The sequence below is a fragment of the Coptis chinensis genome, chromosome 7, assembly GCF_015680905.1.
Source record: "Coptis chinensis isolate HL-2020 chromosome 7, ASM1568090v1, whole genome shotgun sequence".
NCBI classification, from domain to species: domain Eukaryota; kingdom Viridiplantae; phylum Streptophyta; class Magnoliopsida; order Ranunculales; family Ranunculaceae; genus Coptis; species Coptis chinensis.
The window spans coordinates 28,436,769-28,464,761 of NC_141462.1; the positions used below are offsets into that span (position 1 = coordinate 28,436,769).

A 27,993-nucleotide genomic window follows, 5' to 3' on the forward strand; every position below is an offset into this window, starting at 1 on the left:
TTCGGAAACACAACTAAAAAGAAATGTTTGAACTTGGTGGATCGCATCCCTTTCCTTTAAATTACAGTCCTATCATGAATTTAAAGGAATGAAGGACTAATCATCATAATTCATGGCTTTCAGCACAAACCCAAAATAATAACAACCTACAACAACAGCAAACTAATACATGTAATGTAGAACAGTGTGACCAAAAATCTTATTGTACAATTACAATTATCTCATTGAATCATGGGTTTCTTCCTAAACTCTAATTCTACTTAGAGGATGACAGACATCGGTCATTTGATGAAGCCTCTTCTCGGGTATATCTAGTAAACATAAGGTAAAATTCTCCAGGGGACTATCTTGCAGTATTCCGCCCAGATTTCTTTGTACTTCTCCGCACATCGAGCTTCATCCCTTCTCTCCCTCCATATCAGAAGAATGAAAAGATACAGTGGATAGAAGTAAGGAACCGGAGAACTGCAAAATGGTTTGATATATTTAACATTAAGCATGTTACTGCGATGCTATATATGAACTAATAACGTGAAGTACTACAAGAACACAAATAGAATTCAAGCAGGAAAAAATCTTGCTAATATGATTTAGTCAGGAAAGAAGGGAAAAAAGATAACTTTATGGCAAGTTTAGGCTCAATAACAATACAAAACAATTTAATTCTAGTCTATTAATTTAAGCAATTTAATGGTTTCAGCAACTTAAAATGATGATGATGAATTGATGATGTATAGCAGTAATACTATTTGATTTATCTAATAAAATAATGTTGATGGGAATCAACTATTGTATTTCAGGATCTTATCTGTACTGTGGTCTGTGAGACAAGTTGCTACCAGGGAAAACAGCCAATCAGCAACTCTTATGGTTTTCCGAGAAGGTAACTAAGAGAACTTCCAATTGGCATTTTATTTGTTCTGTCAACACTTTCACACTGGCTAATAAATTTGAGCCTTTTGCAATTCCCATCCATTTAGCTCCAAGTTACTACCCCATGCCAGTGTGGATCGAAATACACGGGGATCTTTAGAATTTGCTTTCTTGAAAGAAGAATCACTCTACACATACTCTCACTGGTTGGAATCCTATACAAATCATATTAATTATTCCAACCGTAGATTAAGTTCTCCATGTCCGTAAGATCACCCTCACAAAAGACTATATTGATCAGAAACTTGTTACCCTAGGAAAAATCGAGCCAAAGTAACAGTAAAAATCCGTGAAATTTCCAATAGCTCAGGAGCTTCCGATTAGACTACTTTTTTTAATTGTTTTTTTAGATTATTTTCTTCATCACATGGGGAGCTTATTGTCCAGGGTGTATTTTATATGGGTCCCAGAAAAGGGAGCAAGAATATGGAGTAAACTTTGACAAAATCTTGAAGAATATCTAAAGATGAATAGAAAAGTTAAAGAAATCTAGGTTGTTTCTAGAGGCGCAACTAAAATTTTCTTCAAATAAATACAAAGGAAGACTACATTGGTGATCCAGATTGTTGAGTGACTACTTAGCAAGGGTTTAAACAGAAAGAAGTACCTGGCCCCGCATGGTAAACTAAAGGACAGTGCAACCAGCAAGTCCCCAAGGTAATTGCAGTGTTTTGCTACTCCCCTGTGACAAAATAATGATTTCAAAAGCGCTGTGTAACATACTAAAGATGTGACAGTGCAAAACATAACTACTCAGAAAGCACATTGGCAAATCAACAGAATGTTATAATTTATAAAGTGCAATATATGACAAACAAACACACACAGGAGAACATGATGTGTGATTTATTTGGATTTACTCTCAAAGATCCACGATCCCAAGTTAAAATTCAAATTTGGTGCAGGCTCCCTACCCTCCTTAACATAGACTATAGGAGTTAAAGATGCACCATTGTATCCAATTAACTCAGTGATCTGTCACCAGGCTGAGCAGATTGTCTAGAGAACTGATGGTTGTCTTTAACCAACTATTTTGATAACTGATGTAAGAACTCCTAGCAAGAAGAGACAAATGACGTGGGGAGTTTCTTAGTAAGGAGGATCAGATGGTGGTCTCTGACCACAAGTATTTATGTATACACTGACATTCTGCTCCAAGGTCATGTCATATCTATTATCTATATACTCGAACAACAAATCATTCCAAGTAACAGTTTAGCTATTTACTTTTACAAGTGCTTAACAAAATAATTGAAGAACAAAATAAAATAAAATAAATGATATAAAATTATTTGATTGGATAAACAATTCTGTGTGGCGTGAGTTGTTGTTCTGAGCCTTTCCTTTCCTTTTTCCCGAAAACTAATTATTTTATATATTCCACATCATCATCAATGACATTCAATGTCTTCTAAATAGCTATTATTGTACTTAACATTTTGTACTAATGACATTCAATTAATTACTTTATTATTTTACTAAAGCTTCTGTTATATTTCTGAAACATTTTGGAACATAACAAGTTAACAACACATATACTAATGTTCTGTATATTTTAACTCAATAGTTGTAATCTTTATATTCCTTCTGAATTCTTTATATAAACATTCAAGTATTAGGTGCAGTAGAAATAGTAAAACCTACTCTGAAAATAGTAACATTCATATACTAATATTTGTGTGATGTTCTATATAAATGAATTAAACATTTTAACCTTCACATATTTCACACTTCTTAAAATATATACTCATTAAAATGTAGTTTAAGAAGCAGGCAGCCAGGCACACTGGAAGTCTCAAGTAACTTATTTCTGGAAAATAGCGTAGTCACAAAGAAATTACCAATAACCGGAAGCAAGCAATTTTCCCCCAATAACTCTTGGCGGCGTACCCCAAATAGGTGCTTTAGGGTTCTTTTTAAATATATGCTTTTGCTTGTTAGCTCCTCTAAAGACTCGATACCTGGCTGATACATGGTTAGTGCTGTTTCAGGTGGGTAATCTTAATGAAAGTACTGAGATCATAAACTACTGATTATAACCTTACCCAATCAGAAACACTAAGCAATTTGCAATAGCAGCAGCTTTTGTAAGCTCCACTTTGTTACTCAATAGCCACCAACCCTACAAAATACATACATTGTCATTAACAACCTGAAAGATTTGACTGAAATAACAAAAGATATTGAACAAAATGTTAGAACATTTGAAAACTGCACAAGGAGACACCCCATAAGAACAAATTATTTCCACGGCGCCCAGGAACTGCGCATGCAGATACCTGGTATATGGAGTGATGAGAAACACCGTTCAGTGTAGGTGAACTCTGGCACAACTAGAATCATAAGTCGACAGGTGTGCAAGCCAAGGGCTGTTCAAATTGTGATCAATGGTTTCCTTTTATGAGTAACTTCATAAGTTAAGGATACCATGCAATTGCGAGTACATAGTCGTACGCAACAAGAATGCAGGGCTGTGTCTATGATATTATAAAGCCTTAAAAGGTAAGATGTCGTGGTGATCTTTATTTTATTAAAAAAAAAAGTGTTGGGAATTCATGTATTTGTGGTAAACTGCAGCACCTCCTACAGTTAAGGGTGGAATTTGAGCCGAGGGCTCGGAGCTCGGCTCGTTTAACTATATGAGCCGAGCTCGAGCTCAAATTAAAGCTTATGTAACAAATGAGCTTGAAGAAGCTCGGCTCGTTTAGCTCAAATAGCATATTTATAGTGTAAAATAACCGAGCGGCTCGGGCTCAGCTTGGGCTTGGCTCGTTTAAGATCAGCTCGAGCTCGCTCGTTTAAATATATGAGCCGAGCTCGAGCTCAATTTAAAGCTCGTGTAATTAGCGAGCCAAGCTTGAGCATGGTAAAGCTCGGCTTGTTTAGCTCGAATTCCACCCTTACCTAGAGTTCTACCTTGCAAGGACTAGGCATTTCCAATCTTTGGATAAATGACAGTTCATCAATCCTAACCACTCCATCTGAATAAAACAGTAACACCTCAAGCTGAAAATCCAAGTTCCTTAACCAAAATATAAAGAAATAAAAAGTGTTCACTATATTCAATCTACTGGGAATTCTAGTACAGCATCAAAATTTGCTTAGTTAAATTCAGATTCAGATGAGTGTTTGCTCCATAGGCATCACTTCAAAAGGTCAATGGACTCAGTCATTTTTCATATGCAAGCGGAGATATGAAGAGCCAAGAACTTGACAACAATTGTTCAGTTGGATCTTCATTCCTATAGTACTCAAAGTATAGCAGGGCTTCTGCTATTTTGGAGTCCCTCAAATCAAAGAAGTAAAGGAATTTGTAAAGGCAACTGAAAGCGCCATGGTAAAGTACTAAAGTAGCAGCTGGATGAACAGTTGGTTATATTACAGCAGAATTTTATGGAAGTGGTAAACACTTGATGAACATATAGAATTAAAGGGAAAAGACTAAATACTTACATTAATGGGGTGAAATCCTAGAGATTACATTGTGAAAGACTAGTAGATAACGACAAAAGGAGAATCTAAATTTATTATTTCAAAATACCAACTCTGTCATGCCTTTTGTATAGGCTACAATACCAAAGACCCAAAGACCCTAAAGGTATAATTCTTATCCTACCCATGGGCCCTATATTATTATAATTGGCCCCAATACATAAATCTGTCTATATTCTTTACAATTACCAAAAACAATATTGCAAAGCATAAGAAAGTGTCTTCCGACTTTCTGAGCATAACATTAGAGACAAAGAACCAGCAAAGAACACAAAATAACAGAGCCATTAGATTCAGAGTTGGATATACTTGCCTGGATACTAAAAGTAAATGGAATCCACACTAAGTCCCCAAATACCAACATGAAGCCCAACCTCTCAGCAATAATGTCCCATCTACAAAAAATAATAATAATAATAATATATAATTTTTTTTTTGGTGCTTTACCACAATTTGATCCCATGACCAAACTAGCTAAATAGTCAACCGCACTACCAACCAATCAATGGGGTTCTGGTAATAATAATATATAATAATAATAATAATCATAGTTGTCAAATCGTATATCGTATCATATATCGTTTTCCAATTTTTGCATATCATAATATCATATCGCGTATCGTATCGTGTATCGTAAGATATGGTTTTTTTTTCAATTAATTCTAAAAAATATGTATATATGAGTTATTTGAATATATATGTGCAATAATTTCATACTTTGCAGGAAAGGGTATTAAGGATTGAAGAGTGAAGAGTGAAGACTCATGGTTATAGTTTTATATGTGTTTGTGCATGTGTATGTAAGTTTTGTACAAAAATAGTCTTATCACACACAATACTACTAGTGTATGGTACAAAATGTCGTTATTTTCAACCACTAGGCCCAAATTAGTATTAGACATAAAGGGATAGGCTAGCTGTTAGATGAGTAAGCTAGTTGTTGCTTTATCATATCCTAAAACCTTAGATGGCTTTCTAAGGCTTAGAAAGGAGAAGAAAAAACTAAATAAATCTTAAAAACTCGTTTTCGGATAATTTTTTTTAATATTTCATGTGTTTGAAGCGTATTGCTCGATACGGAATGTATCATGTATCATATCATATTGCACGATACGCTCCCTGTATCGTGCGATACATAAAACTTTCGATACACTAGTGTGATACGTATCAATTTACTTTTGATACGATACGTATCGTACTTATCGTATTGTGTATCGTACGATATTGATAACTATGATAATAATAATAATAATATCACAAAAATATTTTTTAGGGCATATGGATATACGAATCGACATACTCGGAAAAGTAAAATGAATGACAAGAAACATGTGAGACGTTTGTAAGATATAAAGTGAGAGAAACAGATAAAAACATGATATGACTGGGATTGGGCAAGCATCAGACATGTAAATCAGTAAATGTAATCATCTCAATCGTCATGCTACCTCTGTAACTCTGATAAGGAAAACTCAAAGCATATGTTTTTTTTTTATTCTCATTTTACCAAGAATGTGTGGGCTGCAGTGAAGCAAGAGATAGGATTGGGTAATGTAGTGAAAAGCTCTAACAGTGAATGGTGCAACTTAATTAACCTGTGCAGAAAGAAACTCATCACAGCAGAGGTTTACAAGGTTTATCTGTGCCACAGTAGGATACATATGGAAGGAAAGAAATCAAAGAAAGTTCCAGAATAGTTCAAGCAATTGGCAACATACCTGCGAGGACCATACTCAGAGACATGAAAGTTTATCTGAGCATCAAGATTGATACTCTCAAGGACTCCACAGAGTGTAGAGCTTTAATGACTAAACTTGATATTCAAGTTAAATTCAAGACAGAATCTTATACGATAAACATCAACCTTAGAGGGGGAGGGGGAGAACTTATATCTAAGAGAAGGTCATAAAGGTAGAAGCAGACTATCAGTAGACCTACTTAGAAAACTGCACAAACTATTATGAGATCAAACCATTATACTGCACAAAAAAATTTATGGGAGAAACAATATAGTGACAAACAATCAAGACCAATTAAAAGGCTTTATAGTACAGAGTTCCAAGAAAACAATGGGATCAACAAATATGGTGAATCCTATAAGAGAACTAGCAAGCAACATATAAGTATCACAAGTGTTGTCACATGAAATGCTGTGCTTACGGTGCAAACGCTGCTATTTGAATGGGGCAACAAAGAGTGTGCCTTAACTTGTGTGGAGAGAGAGAGAGAGAGAGAGTATAATAATTCTGAAGAACAAAATTTAATATCACAAAAACAAAAATGAATATGACCGTTACAAAGTTTTAACTCATCAATAACAAACTTTACCACTAAAATTAAACCAAGGATCATCACAGAGCAGCAATGAAATCCACACGAGTTATTAGTCTTGATACTTTAATGAACAGTCATGCATAGGCAACATCATAAAGTCATATTATACTCATAACTAATGAAGTCATAGAAAACTGCCATGATAAGTTAACAATGTCTTCAACAATTCTCAAAAAGGCTATTAAAAATTAATAATAAAAGAAAGAGAAAAGAGACACAGAATATAATCCCCTTTCCCCTTCTCCTACCGACACTATAATCATCACCATCCTGAAGGAAACCCACGACTTTTTTACATCAATCAAACCCTCACAAACTATTTAACACAAAAAATACACAAACAGGTATGTTCCATGACGATAAGTATGGCGCAACATGATGAGCCCCTTACTCTGTGTGCCATACTTTTAAGGTGAAATGCAGTATTTTGCCCATGGTTATCGCAATGCTGAGTTTCACAAAAACAAAGATGACGAAATTTTATCATGACATTTATAGGCAGTAAGTCTCACAGAGACATATGGAGCTAACTAGGTCGAAATAGAGAGAACTTTTAAGTTTACATACTAACATCGCTAGAACATGTTAGCACAGATAACAACTTGCAATCCCTAACGGAAACAATTAGTCAGCACAAGAAGTACTTAGTGAGACCCCAGATAGTCAGATACAATATATTACTTTGCAGCAGGGGCCAGCTCTGAGTCTATAACCTTTAGACATTAACTGTGTAAGCAAGTTCTTATAACCCTAGATATTATGTGAACTGCATTGTGGTAAAGATTTAAATAAAACCTAGTTATTTAAAAACTTAAAAGGCTTAGAAATTCATTAGAAAACTCTAATCATGTCGCTCTAAAGAAATTTATATAGGACTTACGTGGAGGTCATGTATTCCTCGTAAAAAAAGTAGTCCAGAATGTACAGCTGAAACCAGAGAAGATGATAAATTAACTTCAAGACATCCAGTTCATACGTATCACAAAGTCAAGTATATTGTGTTATAATATTGAATTACCACACAAAAAATTTGGTAAAGGATCATCGAGAGGCCTATGCTTCCATCTTGGATGCTTTTTGCCAAAACGGATAAATTGATAAATAGCCATCCCATCATTCCAGCTCTAACAAAGATAAATCTACAGAAGGAAAACAGCAAATCAAATACAAAAATGATCATAATCATAATAAGACATTTCTATGCAGCAGCAAATCTAATAAGACATTTCATATTAGATTGATACTTTTAACGACGGAAGTCTCATATTTGAGTTTTATGTTTTTGAAAGTAGAAAGTCGTATTTTTAAGTGTATACCAGATATTTTTATGTCTTTCTTTGGTGTATGAATAGGAAACTAGTATTCATGTATAGTTAGAAACTTCAATAAATTGAGGAAAAATGGGAAATGAAATAAATAAATAAATGGGTACAAATAAAAAGATAAAAATAAATAAAAATAAAAAACATACTTTAGGTCAATTCCTATAAAATGGGGATTGAGCTGTATCCCGAACCACCTATAGAGATAATAGACACAAAGTTAGTATAGGCTCGTTATTCATTCTATTGAGTAAAGGAGCAGACAATAATAATACTTTTTTCATTCCACGAGACACTCAGGAAATGCACAATTACTGATCTACTAAGATATCAATTGACGTACTTCATCTTGAGCTATTGCAAGCTTACCACACTTATGTTATAATTTGTTTTCTATTCCACTATATAATGAGTTGTCTACTTCCTGCCAACAATAACGCTTGCATGGCCATTCCTTCAACCATGGTAGGAATATCCAAAATCCAAATAACTCAATGATAGTAAAGGCTACATTATGTCTGCTTAACAACTTAGCATACATTGGATATTTCTCTTTGTTTCAAAGAATGTCGGTGTATTTAATATTGCAAATTTCAAGAATGTTAACCATTATCCCTACTTTTGCACAGACCAAAAGCATCGAAAGATATTGCACAGTGGTGTTAAGGTTAAGCTTTAACAATGTCATGACTGAGGGAGTTACATTGACACGGGTACATGTATCCGCACCCGACATGATTCCAAAGTGTCAGACACAACGAAATACCAAAAACTGAGGTACATCACATAGAATTTGTGTGTGTCATGTCCGACACGGATCCAACACATTATTTTTAAAATATGGTGTATCCATGTAACACAACCCAGGGACAATAAAAAATCTGATTGGAATTCGATGATTGAAGAAAACCGCTTTATCCATGACTTTTAAAAAACAGCGATGTTCTTGAAGAAATTTGACAACTCTTTTTGATGAATGAACACTAGAATGACAAACAGATGTTCTTTCTTTTTCAACACTTTACCCCCTTTAGTTACCTATTTTCAGTTAAGCCAAAATGGTGAGGATATATGATAAAAGTTAGACGATGACCTGATCTAAGAAGCTTAATGTGATTTTTTTAAAACCTAGTTTAAATTAAAGGATATATTCGAGTATACCCCATCCTTTATGATAAAATTGAAGAGTAAACCAATATGAAATATTCTCCACAAGTCAGGATGTACTTATATAAAGTACCAATCATGAATTAAGCTGCCGGTGACGTATGGTATGAGTGAGGAACCCTGAGCACGAGACTGGCGACCAGTAACATAAAGTGCTAATGTAACCTGAAGAAAAGAGAGAGAAAGAAATATTAGATCATAACAATTTATACACAAATGTCACGAGTGCAATGGCTATATTCATTTGCAAATTAATCATCAAAGTTGATTACTCGATTAAGCTAAAAATTCAACGACACACTACGGCCTATGCAAATGCCTTCTTAAAAGACCAAATATTTTGGGGTAAAGCATATTATTCTATGAAGCACCGACACCAACACACAACACGGATACGCGGACACGACATCATTCAAAAAAGTAGGACACGGATACGTCATGGACACGTTAAGGAAAAATTATATATATATGGATACGTCATGAAATTTAACCCTCTCCACTAAGTTTAAATCAAAATATGAAAACTAGTTTTGAACATGTCTAACTCTAAAAGATTAAACAACAACATACACGTCCAAAAATGCAAGCTAATGCCAACGAAAGAAATAACAATTACAGAAGATTCATAACAAATATATATAAAAACTTAAAAAGGACTTGGCAATCATCAAAAGTGTGCAGTTGTGCATTGTGCCTCCTTATTTCAAGAGTGAAATAAAACCCCTACCAAGTCATTTCTTCTTTTAAGTATTTTAATCAGTTTTTTAAAACTTTGAGTAAACTGCAGAAGTGTCCCCCGTGTGTCCCTAGCGTGTCTATGGAGTGTCGGAAATTCTATAAATTAATTAATAAATCCGACACTCCAAATCGAGTATCCATGGGCGGGTCATCTGGGTCAGCAACAAACCCTGGCTCTCCTTTCCTGAAGTTTTTATTGGCCTAACATGGAGGATGATTTTGAACAGTTTGTAAAAACCTGTCTTCTTTGTCAGCAGGACAAAGTTGAGCGGCTTGTTGAAACTGTTACCTATTCCAGAGAATTCATGGGTCAGTTTATCTATGGACTTCATCACTGGATTACCAAAGGTGAAGGATTTGTGGACGACTATGGTGGTGGTCAACCGTTTTTCCAAATATGCTTCTTTTTCCCTCGCCCCACATGCATGTACTGCCGAGGTGGCCGCAGATCTATTCTTCAAGAATGTTGAAAAGTACTGGGGAATACCGGCTGCTGTGGTGAGTGATCGGGATGCTCGGTTCACAGGACGTTTTCGGACGTTTTTGTTTGAGTTAATAGGAACTAAACTCAACTTCTCTACGACTAACCATCCTCAAATCGATGGGCAGACAGAACGTGTGAATGGTCTCTTAGAAGAATATTTGAGACATTTGATTGCAGCCAATCAACACAATTGGGTTGATCTTTTGGATATTACCAAATTGTGTTATAACCTTAAACTTAGTTCTGCTACTGGAGCTAGCCTTTTCGAGTTGATGCAAACAAGAAGAGGTGAGTCCTTCTCCAAGTACAGGAAGGACGCTTTAGCTACATATTACTCCCAAAGGAAAGAAGAAAGATCCAATCTAATCTATTCTATTCTTTACTAGCTTCCCAAACCAGCTAGCTACTAGGAAAGAAGAGAGCAACTAGCAAGAGAGGGATAGATAGAAGGGCTTATAAGGCATTCTAGAGGGATATAAACCTACTACAGGTCTCTCGAGCCTCAAATTGCATTGAGATCTTGGAGTCAAATAAGAACTACAGGACGATTGAATGATATTAACATCACTAGGAGAAGCGTCCGGGTTGTAAGAGGCACTTGAAGACAGTACCTAGCGCCTCTTGTTGGGAGTAGGGGCTGCTTAAGGGAATAAAACCTTTTTAGCTCCTATAGCAAGATACACGTCTTTTTAGACTCCGAGGGGTGAGAATAGTTTCAGATCAGAAGATTGGAATGAAATACCTTAATAGATTAAGTGCAAACTTTATTTTATATATTTTATATGAGTAAGCCCCTTCCCCTTAGGAACAGAAGGATACACAAGGGGGTAATTTCTCACAATTATTCACGTTCAACTCCAAGATCCAGCAAGCCAACTTCAACCGAAACTGAGTTACATTCTCCCTCTCTTCCTAATGGAGGCATATACCATTCTTGTAACAGTGGATGGATAATCTAAAGTCTCGTAGTTTTTGTTTCTAAAAAGGTTGTGTCCTTTCCCTTATGGTCAAGCTGTTTCACTCCTTTCTACATATATCGAAATTTGAGTCTTTCACCCCTCCTTTATTGAATTAGCTATGGCTAATCTAGTAGAGTAGGGCTAATCTGAAGTTTCACTGTGGCGATTGGAAGAGGCACAACCTCAATTCAAGTCGAGCAGCAGCTTTTCTACACTCAAAGGGAACCCGGCATCCCATTAACTGAGACTTCCTATGCATATCTGTAGCCTTTCGTCATACCCAAAGGGTACTTAGTGCCTCCACCAACTACTAGGCTGTAATCTTCTTGTTTCTAAACTAAATCGAGGGTCTATGCGGCTCTCTGAATAATATGTCCACCGTAGTCTATTTGAAGCGTTCCTGCCCTTTCTTGTCTTGAATCAAACGGAATTGAATAACCCTGTGTAGTGGGTAGAAGATGCCTGTGTAGCCGATAGCATGGATGATTTAAATAGCATACCTGTGCAATGGATCTCGCTTATCTTTCATATGTGAAATGTTCGTGTAGTGAATTCACGGCTAGAGATAATACATTCTGAGTTGATCAAGGTAGCGTATATGGGTACTTGGGATTGAGTAGAGCATAAGTTCAATAACCGGGCTTGGAAAAGAGAATGAGAATCTCATTCAGCAAGAGGCTGGGTTTTTGGTCTTTCTACGTTTCAAGTGCCACTCCTTTGGTTAGTACTCCAAATTGGATTTCTTTCTTGTTGGTTCGAAGTAATGCTGCTTTTATTTAGCTATGACCTACATTCTTTGGTTAAAGTGCTCATGCAGCTTCTAAGGGATGCGTTCCCCTCCAAGTTGTTTCAAAGTAGCATCTGTGGATAAATGATGGTTAAGCCGCATCAGTGCGGTCGGGATCGCCCGGCACTTGTGAGGCAGAAGAATCCTTGAATAAGAAGATCAAACCATTCCTTAGCACAAGCGCTAAGCGATAATAATACCTTGTGGAAAGTATTTTTTTAGTACTTGTTAGCGTCCCTTCCCCCCTTTCTATGTACCCACCAGTCTACGAACCTGGCCTAATCTAATAGGCCTGGAAGGCCCTGAAAACACCGATGCAGCATGGCTTCATAGTGTAGGATGGCTCTTACCGGAACTTCTTCACTCAATTATCAAGATTAGAGAACAACGCCAGCCCCTGCCCCTTTCTCTAATAATAAGGCAAGCCGAGAAGCAGATCCCAGCTTAGAAAGCGAGGCTGGTATTGGTTCAGAAGCAGACCTTGGAACCCACGTCAGTACTTCCCAGCTTAAAAGCCCCTGGAGCCCCTTTGTGAATCCTTTGTTTGAACTGTGAACCCTACTGTATCGACTGACTCATCTCGATCAGGTGACCTGGTTGAGTCTGGTCTCGAAGCATCATAGTTCGAAAAGTAAAGTATCCCGTCAGGAGGTCTCATCAGGAGGTGGGCAGAGGCATCAATCTTGAGTCTCGCTTTCGTCCATGCTTTCACTCTCATGGATATCTGGCTTGAATCGCTCGTTTAGTGCCCTCGCTCATTGATATACGGCGTATAGAGGAGAGGTTTAGCTTGTTTACTTAGTTAGCTCGATATGTTCTTTATTATTCTAATAAAAATAGGAAGAAGAAGAAGAAGACAGATGAATCTCTTGATCTCGGAGAAGAATAATCTTTCTAACATCAACACTTGGACTTCAGTACATTAGGCATAGAAGGAAGGATTCTAAACCTGGTTTGAAAACAATCTGTTCTTGGTTCAGGACGAAGGGAAATGGTTGGTTCTAAACTAGAGAGAGATCATGAAGCCAGGACTGCCTGAAAGCATCATGCAGGTCATCTTGCCGAAAATATGTAGTTTATCATCCTGGTGCAGAAAAAAGAGGAAAGGATAGTCGTTTAAGACGAGCAACAAGCTCAATTGACAACTGATTTAGAACAATTGAATATGGGTACCGAACAGAAAGAAGATTCCGTTCCTGGTCTTGGCTGCTCAGTGTGACACTAATTCAGACGGATCAGGAGAACGAGAGAGATGTTGGTCTTGCAAGGCGCGGGTCTTGCCTAAAAAGAATATACTAAGACTTTCCTTAGAACAAGCGCTAAGCGATAATAATTCCTTATCTACTAGAACTTTAGGAAAGCTTGGAAGCTACTTGCAGTGAATGCTTTCTATGATATCCTTTTTCTGGCTACCAAACGTGCTAATTGGTCAAAAGAGCTTATTCTGAGTTTGAATTCCCCGAGCTCTGTAAGCTTTCTCGGTCTACCTGCTTTGTTCTAATTTCGTCTTCCTCTGTATTCGCCGGTGTCACAAAAAGCAAAAGCATATCATTGAGGCAACTAGTCTTGGTAAGGTTTACCACTGAATGAGAAAGGCCCCTAGGTGGATCTTTGTATTACCATTTCCAGATGTTTGATTTAAGGCATCTTTGCCAGCGTTCCAATGTCCCCCCTGTTTGATACGTGTACGAGGAACAACAAGACAGCGGGGAGTCTTTGTAACGAGGAAGAGCTGAGGGCCCTATTAGTAAGGGAGGTGGGATCGAATACATTTAGTAAAGCCAGTTATGGCTGAAACCCTACCCTGTATGGAACTTGTTCCTGTGTAGGTAGAGTCCTATATGACCGAGTCCTCTATTCCCGTGTAGGTAGAGTAGTCCAACCAGACAATTGAACTTGTCGAGGGAAGGGGTCAGCTACCATTCATTGCTCTTTCTATCGGTATGCTGAAACCACACATCTGAAAGGAAGGGTCCCTACTAAATGGGGCTGGTCTTCCTCTTCCTTTTCGATAGTTTAATGCACCCAAACGGTTCAATTTGCCTAACAACATATATATCACAAAGGCTGGTGAAGTCCTTTTCTAGTGTCTCACATCAGGGTGGACCCGGCCTTTAAACACGCTAAAACAGCTTCTGAGCAAGGATTGTCTCTACTGGAAAGCCCTACTAGTAAAGGACGAGTGCTTTAAATCGGCCTCAAAGCAAAGAAAACCGGCAGGCTATCGCTGTTGTGGAGTAGACCTCGGATTCAGTAGTTACTAGAAGTTCCTCTTTAGCTAGCTGGGACTGTTCTCGAAGGTGGCACAAAAACCTATCAGGATCGACGAGAAAAAGAAAACGATCAAGAAGATTATCTTTGTCCCGCTACCGCATCACCAAAGTCTTCCTTATAATTTTGTGGCAAAGGAAAGGCATGAATGAAGGACTCTTTCCTCAAGATCAATTTTTCTATCTATGTCAATGAGAGATCCTATTCTATGAAATTTCTCTCATCATCAACGAAATCTCTTTACTATAGCTCGAATCGAAAGTACTTTGACTCTGACGCAAACGAAAGTACACGCTAGCTCTCCTCTCTCGCACTGCCATGACAGGATCCACTGATGGAACAGAAATATCGTATAATAAAATCTATTTTTGTTCCATGAAATCCCACGAAATTGGATTCGAACCAATCCAGCAACTTTGATCATGGTAGCTGCGGTGAAGTAGGCACGCGTATCAACGTCTGAGCCCATTTTTTAAAATTGTTCTGTTAGGTTCTTAGTAGCAGTCGGGTGCATCTTTTTTATATTTTTCTTTCGTGCCCTGAAGGGCGGTACAAACAAATCAGGGATTCGCGAGCTAACTAATGATGGCACCCAGATTTTGTAGCTTAGATCGATGGGCCTTAGCTTATGGTCTAGGCCTCACATTCGACTCTGTCATCTCCATCTCTGTCTCCAACTTCCCTTCGAAAGTCAACACAACATAAAAACAAGTAAAACAAGATAAAGAATCCCCTTCATTCTATTAACTTCTTTATTGAATTGAATGTTTGGTGTCAGAGCTCGTGAAGGAAGAGTCACTCACCCGTAAACCATCATGACACAAGGGAACGGGAAGCGCAATAGCAACCCATAAGCTTTACTAATAGGGGCATTCCATTGATAACAATAGAAAGATCGATCCACGGAAGCCATTGAAACCAAGCTTGATAGGATAAAAGCACTCTAACACAAACAGGACCAGGTCAGACATCGCCCTACTAGATAGAAAAGGTTGGGGAGGGCATATGATTGATCTAAAGATTAAAGGGAGCTGGACCAAGCCATCCTGATCGTCCCATAACTTTGAAAGCCCACTAGCTAGCATTCGGAATCACAAGAATAGCGAACTGGAGCGAGCCTATATAATAGAATGTAATAAAATTGTAAAATACCCAACATCGATCATCAGAGGGATAGTAGCAGACGAGACAAGCTCCTGCGTCTACAACAGATCCTGCAGTTTCAGCTTCGACACCAGCGGCTACTTAAGCTGAAGCTCCTGTTCAAGGGAAGGGTTCCAAACCAGCCTTAGAACCAACCTTAGACCAGACCCAGAAGCAACCAGAAGAGAAAGCCCCCAACTCAACTCCCCGAGACAGCTATTGGCATCAGGGGGCAGCGATGACCAGGACCCCACCCCCGAAAAGCTAAAGGCTCTCGCTCGGAAACCACCCTCCCTATAAAGCCTTCCCCTCGTTTAAAGAAAGCCCTCTCTGTGAGCTAGACAGCGAGTCAGCATTCGCCCTCCTATTCAACGGGGCTATTAGAGAAGCAGCTTCGTTCCTTGCTCATTAGCTTTCGCTTCCTTGTGCCTTAGTGTAGTCTCGGTCCATAGTTTAAGACTCTGTTTCTTAGCCTAGTCTATATCCACCCACAGCTAACGTGACTCCGTACCTTAGCCTTTCCCTTTGTAGACGGCTAAGTGACTTTGTAACCTTAACGTACTTATTTTCGTACTTTCTCAGGTCTAACCTTCGCCACTTCAAACGGGCGCTTCACCCCTACCCCTATTTTGTTTGTTTGTTGAATTAGAAAAAACGGGACGGAGGGATGGAAAGACAAACAAAGGGATCAGGGGGCTTTATGATCGGAGAAAGGGAAGGGGCGTGGTTGGTATGTCACTGGGCCCTATGGAGTAAGGGGGCAGACCCGTAGGAAGGGGGGAAGACCCGCCGAATTCACATCAGAAATCGCCAACATGAACACAAATGAAATCTGGAATTGCGTATAGAAACAAAACGAACCACTTCTATTTTCGGAGCTGAGGTATATGAAGAATGGCTTTTTGGTCCCTTTCGTCCAATGGTTAGGACATCGTCTTTTCATGTCAAAGACACAGGTTCGATTCCTGTAAGGGATAGGTACTCATTCCCGGCCGGCGGTATCATTGCTGAGTGATCGCTCACTATCTAGCTGGAAAAGGTGGTCTGGAAGCTTCCTCTCTCCTAGCAAGCAAGACGAGATCACCACTTCTCTCAGTAATGGACTTCCTTAAATTCTTCCTTAGCCTTAGATGTCCTTTCATAGATTCTCGAACTTCCGACAGAAAGAATAGAATCTCCATACATGTGTTCTTTCTCTCCTCCCCTCAGCCACACATCTCTTTCGTGCACCCCCACCTTTTTAGCTTTTTGCCGTTTTTGTTAGGCATTGAACCCCACCTTAGGTGCTGAGTGGTGTCCTCCCCTCCCTAATACCTAATACATAGTTCCGTCTATGGAGCCTAAAGCTTAAACCATGTCAGTAAGCAGTAAGTTGGCCCAGTCTCTCGCCCAGCCTTAGGCTTCTTCAGTGGCCAAGTTGAAGCGTTCAACGGTTCTTCGGCCTACCACTTTTCTTTTTCAAGGTGGAGCTTGTTCAATTGAAGCTAATGCTATGCCGCCCTTCCCTTGTTCCAAAGAAAGCGGGGACTTTCTTTTAGCTACCGGCCCAAACAAAAGAGATTAGCCTCCTGATCGATCGATCGATTGATTGGATCAAAGTACGAAGGAAGGGGTTGATTGAAGTGTGAGATCAGACAGACCGAGCAACTAGCTACTGCAGGATCGGACGTCTATCTATCTCGACGGCGGAAGGAATGCCCTTCTTTCTTAAGGCTCGTTACCGCAGCGCTCCTTCAATGTAGTGTTTTTTTCAATAGTGTATCAGCTCTGACGAAAGAGATGCCGGGTCGGTCAATTGCATTAGGTAGGAGATGCAGGACCTGTCTTAACCGCAAGTGCATTCGCTATTCAATTCCATCCTCGATCCCACCTACCGTATCTATCTTCGGTCGGTATACTTTCTTCTCTATGTCGCCGTCTCATCAATGAGCGTAGATTGATAGAGATGGTTTTGTGCCGGTCAATCTGTATCCCATTCTTCTGGTATAGTTTTGTTGGATAAAAGATCGGCAGGTGATCAGTCCTTTCTCCTCTGCTGTGGTTCATGCATTCTTCCTTCCACTTATGTGAATCAAGTTCCAAGGCAGCAAGATACGGCTCAAAGAACAAGCTTCTTTTAGGTGTAGTGTAGTGAGCAGCCGGAACGGAATTAAAAAAAGCATACCCGGGGGCCGAAGAAGGAAGAAAACGGCTGTGCGTTAGCTTTCGCGCGTTGGGCGCTCATCCCTTGCTTCTTTCTTCATACCCTTACTTGTCTTGTGGATTCTCCTCCCGCTGCTCAACCAACTGACCTTACTGATAGCGAGTCAGGTTGATGCGAATCGGTCTCTTTGATGAAGACTTTACCCTCTCTCAAGTAGCAGCCGCAGCAGTCCAAACCCTAAATGAGTAGGTTAAGCCGGGGAAGAATATTAGTAGTTGGGAAAGTAAGCGGCTTGTTCCTGCGTTTGATCTCTTGTTTAAGATGAATAAAGTAGTCTGCCTGCTCTTGCTTGACTGAGTGGTTGGCCCCATGCACTATGCCTGCTGCCTGCTCATCGAAGTTCAGGGTATATATGGAGAGAAGAGCCGGGTGCTGCCATAATTCCAGAGTGAGTGGCTGAACGTGGTGATTGCTCTTGCCTTCCGAACTGTTGTTGAATATTTCTATCTGTCTTTTTAGAATAAGAAAGCTTGCTTATATTCATACTTTAAGCAATAGACCAATTATTTCAATTTGTAAGTAGGTGCTACCGGGTTCCTGCTAGAGTGGGGAATGCGTCTTTTCCTCAAACTCTAGAGAAGGTGTAAAATAAAAGCAGCCCTCCCCCGCTTCGTCAACAAGTGGGGAGCACTTTTGGCGGGGGATGTTTTGAGACATAGGAGGAATTGCATTGATAGGTGAGCAACCCTAACCCCCCATATCTTGGAATCAGATCGACCCGTAAAAGAAGAAAGAGTCTTCAGGTTCGCAACGAGGCCTCTTCCTGCCTATGCTGCCTTCCTATTAGGCTATGGTATGCCGGAAGAGAGGTGCTAATTTCTTGCTACTTCTGCACGTGGTACAACCAGATTGCCTTTATTGTTCACCTCAAGGGCGTAGATCACCCCTCCGAGAGTCAAAGTATCAAACTGGTTGGTGGAATGCGGGCATTCCGGGCAATGTATCTTTCCATCCAATAGAAAAAGCAGGCTCGCTCATCTGTTGGCTTTCTTTCTGGGGCATTTCTGTTTATAAGATCAGAGAGGGAATACCGGGAGGGTAACTACCTTAGCGGGTCACTCAAGTGGTTGGTTGGCTGCTCAATTCGGTCTTTCATGTGGAGCGGTGAACTCTGTCTTAGCGGGTGCTCTTGTCCAATCCTGAATCCTATGCTTGCTGAATGTAGTTCCGAAAGGCGGGTTCAAGGCCGGAAGTTGGCTCTACCGACCAATAGGCAGAGGTAGAACGTGCCTAAGGATGCAACTTAAGACAAGCGTACTTCTGGGCCGGAGTTGTTGGCTGACCCAGACTCCATTCCATCTCTATGCCTCAAATTCATGTTGAGGGAGAAGGAAATGCTTGCTTTGAACGACCGCTTCGTAAAGTAAGTTTCTGCAGTGGAAGTCTGCCTCTCGGATTGTAGTGGGGTTGGCTATTTGGTAGTCTTCTCTCCCCCCCCCCTTCCTTCTGTCAGTAAGAAGGTTGCGCCGAAGCCTCTTTGAAGGTCAGCTAGGACTGGTTGGACCAATAGCTTGCTTCTGTCTCAAATATCACTTGATTGAACTTACCGCCACTCACTCTGGAATTATGGAAGCACCCCCGGGGGATACAGGGAGGGACAGTGAAAGAACCTGTACGGGAAAAAACCTTTAGGAGGGAATGCTAAAGTGGGGGAGGTTTTCTCTTTGCAGGGGATGGGAAAGCAGCACCGCACCTTAAAGTGTAACCCTTTTGGGGAAAGAAAGAAGTATGGGAGACTCATTTGTAGGTGAGAAATCTTAATTCAGCATTGTTACTAGGGCATTTGACTCAACAGAAAGAGCAGCAGACGATCTTGCAAACGATGTTGAAGACTACTTCACCAGCTCAGCTATCCGGGAATTCAGGCAGCAAAGCAGCACCTGCGAAGTCAATTAGTGGGGAAGCAGAGCAGAAGATATGATATTAGTGAGTGAGGCACTTTGAGCTCTAGCTCGCCCCTTACCGAACGAAATACCAGACCGGATTGAATGGAGCCAAGCTAAGGCCCCGTCTCAAATAGGACAGTTCAAACAGTTACTTCAAGTAGTAACTAGGATGTTCCCAATGTGGTAACAGTTCAAGAGATCTAATCTCATTCATAGCTGCCTGCAAGTCGTAGAGTAGTCTAGTAGTAGGCACTTCTAGGCCCCTTCCCCTTTACCACACGCCGGGCACTCACTCTTTGACTAAGGCTTGATAAACAGGGGCTACGGCTTCTTGCAGCTCTTCTGTTTCGTTTCACCAATAGGATCGAAGAATATCGACCAAGAATGAGAGCTTCAATGCGCCTTTATTCATTAGATTAGAAAGGCTTGGTTGCAACGGGTAAGGGCTTACTCCCCTACTTATCAAATCCAGCCGCTTTGTTAGCTGGCTTCTTCAGGAACCCTTCCTGGCTTGGGAAGAAAGCAAGACGCACCCGCTTCGTCAACAAGTCAACTTCTAGGGGGGACCAGAGGGAGAGACTTTTTTGCAAGAGAGGAGGGGGTCCAGAAAGTGGAGATCAATAGGGACTACACTGACTTTGTTCAAAAGGTTAGTGAATTCATATGCGAAAGACTACACCACGGAAAGGCCAGTAGCAGTGAACAAGAAAATAGGCTCGCTCGCTCCGTTCTTCAAGCAAGTCAAGCATAGAAGAAAAGCAGTAGCGTCTCACTCAACTATAGCTGGATTTCATCTAGGCACGCACCCGCTTAGTTGAAACCTGCGTGGCACTCGACATGATTTAGAGGGAGAGCTGAAACCACTCTCCAGAAGGCGGCAGCTTATTCATTTCTTGGGAAGAAGCCCTAACCGGATAAGAGGGAATTCGCCTGTAGAGGAATCTTTTTTCCTTAGCACAAACGCTAAGCGATAATAATTCCTTCATTTTTCTATTTCTTATTTCAGATTTCAGTCTATCTATCGATAGAGGATAAAACACTTTTAAAACAAAAATGCAGGACTAATACCCGCCTTCTTGACAAAATAAGAATTTTGGTATTAGTCCTGCAACTTGAACAACTCATATACACTAAAACTGGCGTACACTAAGACCTAAGTCTTAGCCATTTGTGGATGGAACTTCAACAGCAGCTAGGTCTAGAGGGAAGTTGTGAGCATTACGTTCATGCATAACTTTCATACCAAGGTTAGTGCGGTTGATGATATCTGCCCAAGTGTTAATTACATGACCTTGACTATCACCTACAGATTGGTTGAAATTAAAACCATTTAGGTTGAAAGTCATGGTGCTGATACCTAAAGCAGTAAACCAAATACCTACTACAGGCCAAGCAGCTAAGAAGAAGTGTAAAGAACGAGAATTGATGAAACTAGCATATTGGAAGATAAATCGGCCAAAATAACCATGAGCAGCTACGATATTAAAAGTTTATTCCTCTTGACCGAATCTGTAACCTTCATTAGCAGATTCATTTTCTGTGATTTCCCTGATCAAACTAGAGGTTACCAAGGAACCATGCATAGCACTGAATACGGAGCCGCCGAATACACCAGCTATGCCTAACATGTGAAATGGGTGCATAAGGATGTTGTGCTCAGCCTGGAATACAATCATGAAATTGAAAGTACCAGAGATTCCTAGAGGCATTCCATCAGAGAAGCTTCCTTGACCAATTGGGTAGATCAAGAAAACAGCGGTAGCAGCTGCCACAGGAACTGAATATGCAACAGCAATCCAAGGGCGCATACCTAAACGGAAACTAAGTTCCCACTCACGACCCATGTAACAAGCTACACCAAGTAAGAAGTGTAGAACAATTAGTTCATAAGGACCGCCATTGTATAACCATTCATCAACGGACACTGCCTCCCATATTGGGTAAAAGTTCAACCCTATAGCTGCAGAAGTAGGAATAATAGCACCGGAAATGATATTGTTTCCATAAAGTAGAGACCCAGAAACGGGTTCACGAATACCATCAATATCTACTGGAGGAGCAGCAATGAAGGCAATAATAAATACAGAAGTTGCAGTCAATAAAGTAGGGATCATCAAAACACCGAACCAATGTAAAGACGGTTTTCAGTGCTGGTTACCCAGTTACAGAAGCGACCCTATAGGCTTTGGCTTTCGCGTCTCTCTAATATTGCAGTCATGGTAAAATCTTGGTTTATTCAATCATCCGTGAATTAAATGCCCTAGTGAGATCATCCTGTGCTCCCCCTTCACCAAAACTAGAAGGAACCTCAGAAATAGCTGCAATACGAGGTTTGCCACGTCCATTCTTTGGCCTTAGCTCTGGATGGAGCTTAAAGCATGTAGAACGGAAGTGACCTTCATCCTCTATATAATCACAATATGGTCGTTTACTTCCCTGTTTGCTGCCAGATGGAGCAGTAGAACGAGTGCCTCTGGACTGAGCTTGAGGACGGGATTTGGCAATAAATGCCATATGATCAGCCGACTGTGGTAAATCAGAACCCTTTGTGACATTGGAGGGCAATTTCATACGACGCTCATGCTTTTCAATCAGTGCATAAGTTTCACCAATAGTCGGAAGAGGTGAAGTGTTAAGAATCTGAGTACGAATTGCCTCATACTCAGATTGTAGGCCAATAAGAAACAGATGAACTTTCTGCTCTCCTTCCCTCTTCTGAATAGCAGAAGCAATATCAGAAGTCATCCCTGGAATGTCTGCCAGAGAGGTATAGATAGAGAGCTCTTCCCATCTCTTCTTCAAGTACCCATAATAAGCAGTAACAGACAAGAATCCCTGAGAAGCATGACCTAATTCCCTGTATAACTCATTGACTCAGACAGCATTATGAGAGGTAGCATACATCTCTGACAAAGCCGCCCACAAACCTTCAACAGTCTCATGAAAAGTGAATAACTCAAAGATCTCAGGTTCCATAGAGTTGAAAATCCAACCCAAAATGGTACAATTATCCATAAACCATTTGTTATAAGTAGCATCGGTTGTAGACGGACTAGGTACTTTGCCAGAGAGAAGCCAATCAATTTGACCTCTGGCTCCTAAGAACAGTCGGATAGAACAAGACCAAGATGAGAAGTTTCGGTCATTGAGGAGGATACTAGTCACTCGAGACGAGGCGGGACAATTCAAAAAAGTCTCATTCCCAGTAACCGAGTCTGACCTCGGATTACTCACATTAGGAGCATCGAGAACGGTTGGCGAATCTGACATATCAACAAAGGATCAGCAGCGGTGCATATATGCTAAGGTATAAGTGGGGTACCTATCTCCCTTCAAGCGAACAAAGAAGATGCCACTCAATTGAAGTCTCTGCCAGTATCGACACCTCAGGCTCTGGGGAGTGAGAAGGAAGAGCAGAATCAAGAAGAACAAGGTAAATCTCTATCGAAGAACTCTCATGAATATTTTCTCTCTGGCTATTTACTTTATAATTGCACTTCAGAGGTATAGCAGGGCACGTTTAGCTTATTAGGAAAAGCACCTCCATGAGGTCGCGGATTCAGGTCCCTACTACACAGCAGTTAGAAACACATAGAGCAACCATGAACACGCGGAATACTAACATGAAATTTTGACAAGAAAGAAGGGCATTCTCAGTATTTAGAAAGATAGAGCAAAACGCTGTTTGATAGAAAGTCGGATACATTTGATAGTATGAAACCTTTAACCGAATAGGGCAGCAAGCCAGCTTCCACTTGTGTCTCCTGGGCCGGTTGACCCTTTACCAAACCAAATATGACAAGTCCTAACTAAAAGGCAAGTGGGGTGTATCTATAGTCAGCTTTGCCGCTTCACAGCTCCACAATCCCGCTTCTTTTTTCTCTAAAAGAAGCTTCACAAAGTGCACTCTCAGTCCCCTTCGTACGACAGGGCCCCTGCCATTCTTCCCTCTATGGAACCAGGCCGAATCCCCAACTACGTTATAAAAGGGGTCTTGGCAATCTGCCCAATATTGTATAAAGCTGTTGCTACTTCGTCCCCTTCGTTGCCTGCTTCAATCAATCGTATTTCTGCTCGTGAAAACGGAAACGTACTTTATTAAGTAAGGCTGATGCCCGTGCCCTGCCGAAAGTGAAGGAGAGATTGTCGTACTTATGGGGATCCAAAGTTACTAGCCCGGTCTGGGAGTACTTAGAGTACTGAATAATGAGGTATCAGTTAGTATCTGTTGACTGGACTAGTCTCGCCCCACATTCAAATGAAAGCGGTAACCCTAATTCTGTTTATCTCCTTAACAGTAGAGCCACTCCTAGTTTCCCCGTCGGTTGAGCCACTCCCATTCCTCGCTTTCAGCGGACAGACCGATCAATGAGTACGTGTGACACCAACTTTTGCATCTGTATGCCCCTCCCTTCCAGTGCTTTCTAGTAAACTCTTCTCTGAAAGTACTTTCCTTTTTCTTCTCTTTTGTCAAGCAAGGAATAACCAGCCTGAGGGAAGTATTCGTTAAGCAAATCCGTAAGCAAATAGGGAAAGCAGTGAAATAGGGGCATAACGGGAATAGAAGCAGTCAATCGGTAGAAGGCAAGCAACTCTCGTAAGAGGTCTTCCCGGTCGAGATGTCTGAGGGAAACTGTATAGATATCAACAACTGTCGCAACGGTCCTGTAACTGTGGAAAAGGGTCCTGTGTTTCAATCACTTGAATCGGTTTATTAGTTATTATAGAGGATTATAACTGTAGCAAACGTTCGGCAGTACAGGGTAGGTGGGTGCAAAAGAAAGATAAGCTTGAGATGCTACAATAACTTCAGCCTGATCAATCCGCCTTTAGCATTGGTAAGTTCTCTTGTTAGTCTCTATCGCTAGAAGGCCTTTTCTTTTTAGTGAAAAGGAAACTTAAAAAGAGCTTATAAGGTAAGCCCTTGGTTTAGGAGAGTCGCTTTCCACAGTCTGCTATTCCTTTCCTCTAATTAAATATCCCCCTTTCCCTCTATATAGTACTTGCTCGGGACTCGCCTGCGCTAAGCCTCAAGGAGTAAATAGGAGCCTCGCTTTGGAGAATTCTTTTCTAATCTGTAGTTTCGTTTATGACTTGAGAAAGGTTGGTAACTCATTCCACTTCTGGAGGACGGTGCACTTGGGAGTGAGAAGAAAGGGTGTTCTTGTCTACTTCAAGCAGTTATTGAGTCAAACTCTGTGTGTAGCTTCTGTCAAAGTCAGGGCAAAAGCAAAGGCTTGAAGTCTATTAGTTAAGGGGGTTGGTAATTTCATACATGATGTTATTCGCTCATCCTTCTCCTCGTCAGGAAACCTTTCGCTAGTCTGGTGGTAGCTTCGGTGCCGTCCCGCCTCTCGATTCTCGGCAGGGTTTTCCCAACCTCAATCATTCCATATTTCTTTCTACAACAATCAACAGAACGAAAGGCTAGTTTCCTTTGCGCAGCGCTTCACTATGCTCCTTGCTGCACGCGCTAGGGACTGTAATAACCGTCTGCTCTCGGTGGTTTGACACGCCACTTAAGCTCGGCTAGGGTAGGTAAACTTGATGACTGAAAGCTTGAAATTCAACGTAAGCAAAGAAGAGGTCGAAGGCAAAGGACATAGGAAAAGTAAGCAAAACAAATGGCGAGACCAACCAAATGCAATAAAGTATAGTGCTCTGAACCAACGCTAGGCAAGCTTCCTCAAATATAGCCAAGGTCGGTACGTAAGAATAACAACAATCCTTTCAGGCTGAGGAATCCCATTATTTTCTTAAAAGGAAGGGCTATGGGTGAGGGATAGCTCGACAAGAGCCCAGAGTGCTCCTTGTTCAACAGTCCAATTTCCAAGGTCACGGAAGTTGAACGGGCAGACAGTTTCAATCACCATTCATTTGTCAAGAAACCTCGGACGTGAAGGTGCTTTTTTAAAGAACATGCCACTGCAGCAGCTGAATATTCCGCTTAATAAAAAAAGGAGACCTTTGTCTCTGGAATTCATTCCCCATCTAGTGCGGAGATTGTCCGAAGGTACGATTCCGATCCTCGATTCGACGAGTTTCATCTCTTCTTTCAAGGGTTGAGGACAAGAGAAGAGTAGGGGCAATCAAAGCCAATGCCACGGGGAAGGGTGGCACGAACCGATTCAACAACAGAGGAAATAACAGCCTATTCCAAGGAGGTGGGAAGGGCTTTCAGCCCAGACTAATTCTTCTAGGTTTCAATTCTTTTCCTCCAAAGAAGGGCTGGGTCTGTCTAGGATCACTCGACCTGGAAACAACCGTTTTTCTAAATAGAAATAGGTTCCTTATGCAAACTGAGATCTTTTTTCCAAAGGTGGTTGGTTCGGGGAGGGAATTCGACACGGATACGTCTGGTAGGGTGAAGTATCCGTGTCCGATACGTATCCGACATGGATACGCCCCGATACGCGTCCGATATGTGTCGGATACGCGATTTGGAGTATCCAATTTTATAATTAATTTTTTAATTTCCGATACGCGGGGGATACGCGGGAATAGTAATCTCACAAAAAAAATTTGGAACTTCAACAAAAAAAAAACAAGTGAAATAAAATCCAAGATAAGAAGAGATGCAAGAGAAGAAAGATGAAGTGATTTGGTGAAAAATGCTCAATTATATAATATTTATATATATATTATTCAAACGTATCCATGACGTATCCGTGTCCTATATTTTTGAAAAATGCCGTGTCCGCGTATCCGTGTCATGTCGTATGCGTGTCGCATATCCGTATCCGTGTTTCCTAGTCTGAAGCAGCAAATACCAAAGGAGAATCCGCCGAAAAAGGAATATTCCTTTGAAAGAAAGGGAACGAGTGGAGTATACGAAGCGAAAAAGGGAAGGTGGGAGGGTAAGTTGAGATAGGATCGTAAGAAAGGATAGACTCTCCGCTGATCCTTATTGGGTATAGATAGCTCGCCTAAGGAAGACTACCTTTGGAGCTAAATATTCCTTCTGAGGGAAGTGTTATTCAATTAACCATGGGGCTCTACCCTTCCTTACCGAATTCATTCTATGCGAAAGAGTCTCGCGCCAGGAGCGCTGCTGTAACCAGGAATGATATAACTATCTCTTAAACATTAATTAGAATGTTACCTTCAGAAAGCTATAGTTGGACCATAGACTAGTTTCAGTTGAAAAAATACCCATAACAAGAGAAAGGATAAAATCGCAATTTCATCTACTGACTGTGTCAAACAACTAACACGACAGTTTTCCAGAAAATGAAATTTTGAAGCAGCAATGCCTCTTGAGATAATATTTTCCCAATCAATCACAACATTCCTTCTGAAATTATTGCTACAGATTTGTTTTCCTAATACAGCTGTGCATGTTTGCTTGTAAAGTTTTTCAACGGAAACTTTAGCTAGAATATAGCGATGTTGAACTAAAACAGAATGTGTTGCTTGTAGATATTCCTACAATTGTACCACTAAAAAGTAACCGGAAAGAAATAAACACTTTTCCTGTATTTGTATCTTTTTGTAAGGGAATTTGTAGGTAGAAACAACTAACAACACCTAGAAATATCCCTATCAGCTAAGTACATTTTCACAATTTTTGCTAGTAATTAAAAACCATATTATTCACAACTAAAGACTAACATATTATTCAAATACAACGAAAATGAAATGAAACTTACAAGAAGACTGAATCCAAAAGTAGCAGATAACAACTCAAGTCCTCTATCTGCAACAACCTGCAGAAAAATAATAATAATAATCTCTATTCATAATACAAATAATAATAAAAAAATCATACCGTTGGGGATATAAACTTTGCCGCAACACCAATTCCTAAAATAGCAATCAAAAGAACAAGTGCTAACAAACCTAGTAAAAAAACAATCCACGTGTTAATATAACAACTTGAAACAACAAACAATGTGAAACTCAATGAAAAAAAAACAAACCGTTGCAACGGTAATAAAGACGAGTTCCATCAGGTAATATAGCACCGGGAATAACTTTGCCAGGTAGAATAGATCCAGATATTGCTAAGTAAGTGAAGAATGACAATAGTATAATTACCTAAACAGACAAATAACAAGTCATTAGATTCACGAATTTGTAATATAATAATACTATTATAAAACTTACTGAGTTTGAGGAAGGGATCAGAGCATGGAGAAAATAATCGATGTCCATTTTTTTTTGAAGACGCGAGTCAGTCAGTGTCACTTATTTATTGTCAGGTCAAGTCAAGTCAGTCAATGTGTCACTTATTTATTGTCAGGTCAAGTCAAGTCAGTCAGTGTCATTTATTTA

General features: G+C 40.2%; 1 protein-coding gene and 1 long non-coding RNA gene across 2 annotated transcripts; one reads left to right on the forward strand and one right to left on the reverse strand.

Annotated features, from left to right (window-relative positions):
* Nucleotides 1-27,970, reverse strand: FK (Ergosterol biosynthesis ERG4/ERG24 family). Its single transcript, XM_086575116.1, has 13 exons — nt 27,826-27,970; nt 27,639-27,756; nt 27,488-27,558; nt 27,369-27,425; nt 9,322-9,413; nt 8,231-8,278; nt 7,778-7,898; nt 7,640-7,686; nt 4,739-4,820; nt 2,979-3,055; nt 2,775-2,894; nt 1,541-1,615; nt 1-465 (listed from the first exon to the last, which is right to left on the reverse strand). The coding sequence occupies exons 1-13, from the start codon at nt 27,871-27,873 to the stop codon at nt 312-314; spliced, it is 1,110 nt and encodes a 369-aa protein (XP_086431242.1). The 5' UTR covers nt 27,874-27,970; the 3' UTR covers nt 1-311.
* LOC147486958 (uncharacterized) lies at nt 24,920-26,562 on the forward strand. The gene is made up of 2 exons (XR_015203230.1): nt 24,920-26,073; nt 26,473-26,562. It is a non-coding gene; the product is annotated as an uncharacterized LOC147486958 (long non-coding RNA).
* Nucleotides 27,971-27,993: the final 23 nt, after the last annotated feature.

Excerpts from the sequence above, each read along its gene's own strand:
- FK (XM_086575116.1), bottom strand. The coding sequence starts at position 27,873 with ATGGACATCGATTATTTTCTCCATGCTCTGATCCCTTCCTCAAACTCA. Across the intron at positions 7,687-7,777 it reads TTTACCAAATTTTTTGTGTG|CTGTACATTCTGGACTACTT; the intron begins GTAATTCAATAT and ends CTCTGGTTTCAG. Across the intron at positions 3,056-4,738 it reads CATTTACTTTTAGTATCCAG|GGTTGGTGGCTATTGAGTAA; the intron begins GCAAGTATATCC and ends TGTATTTTGTAG.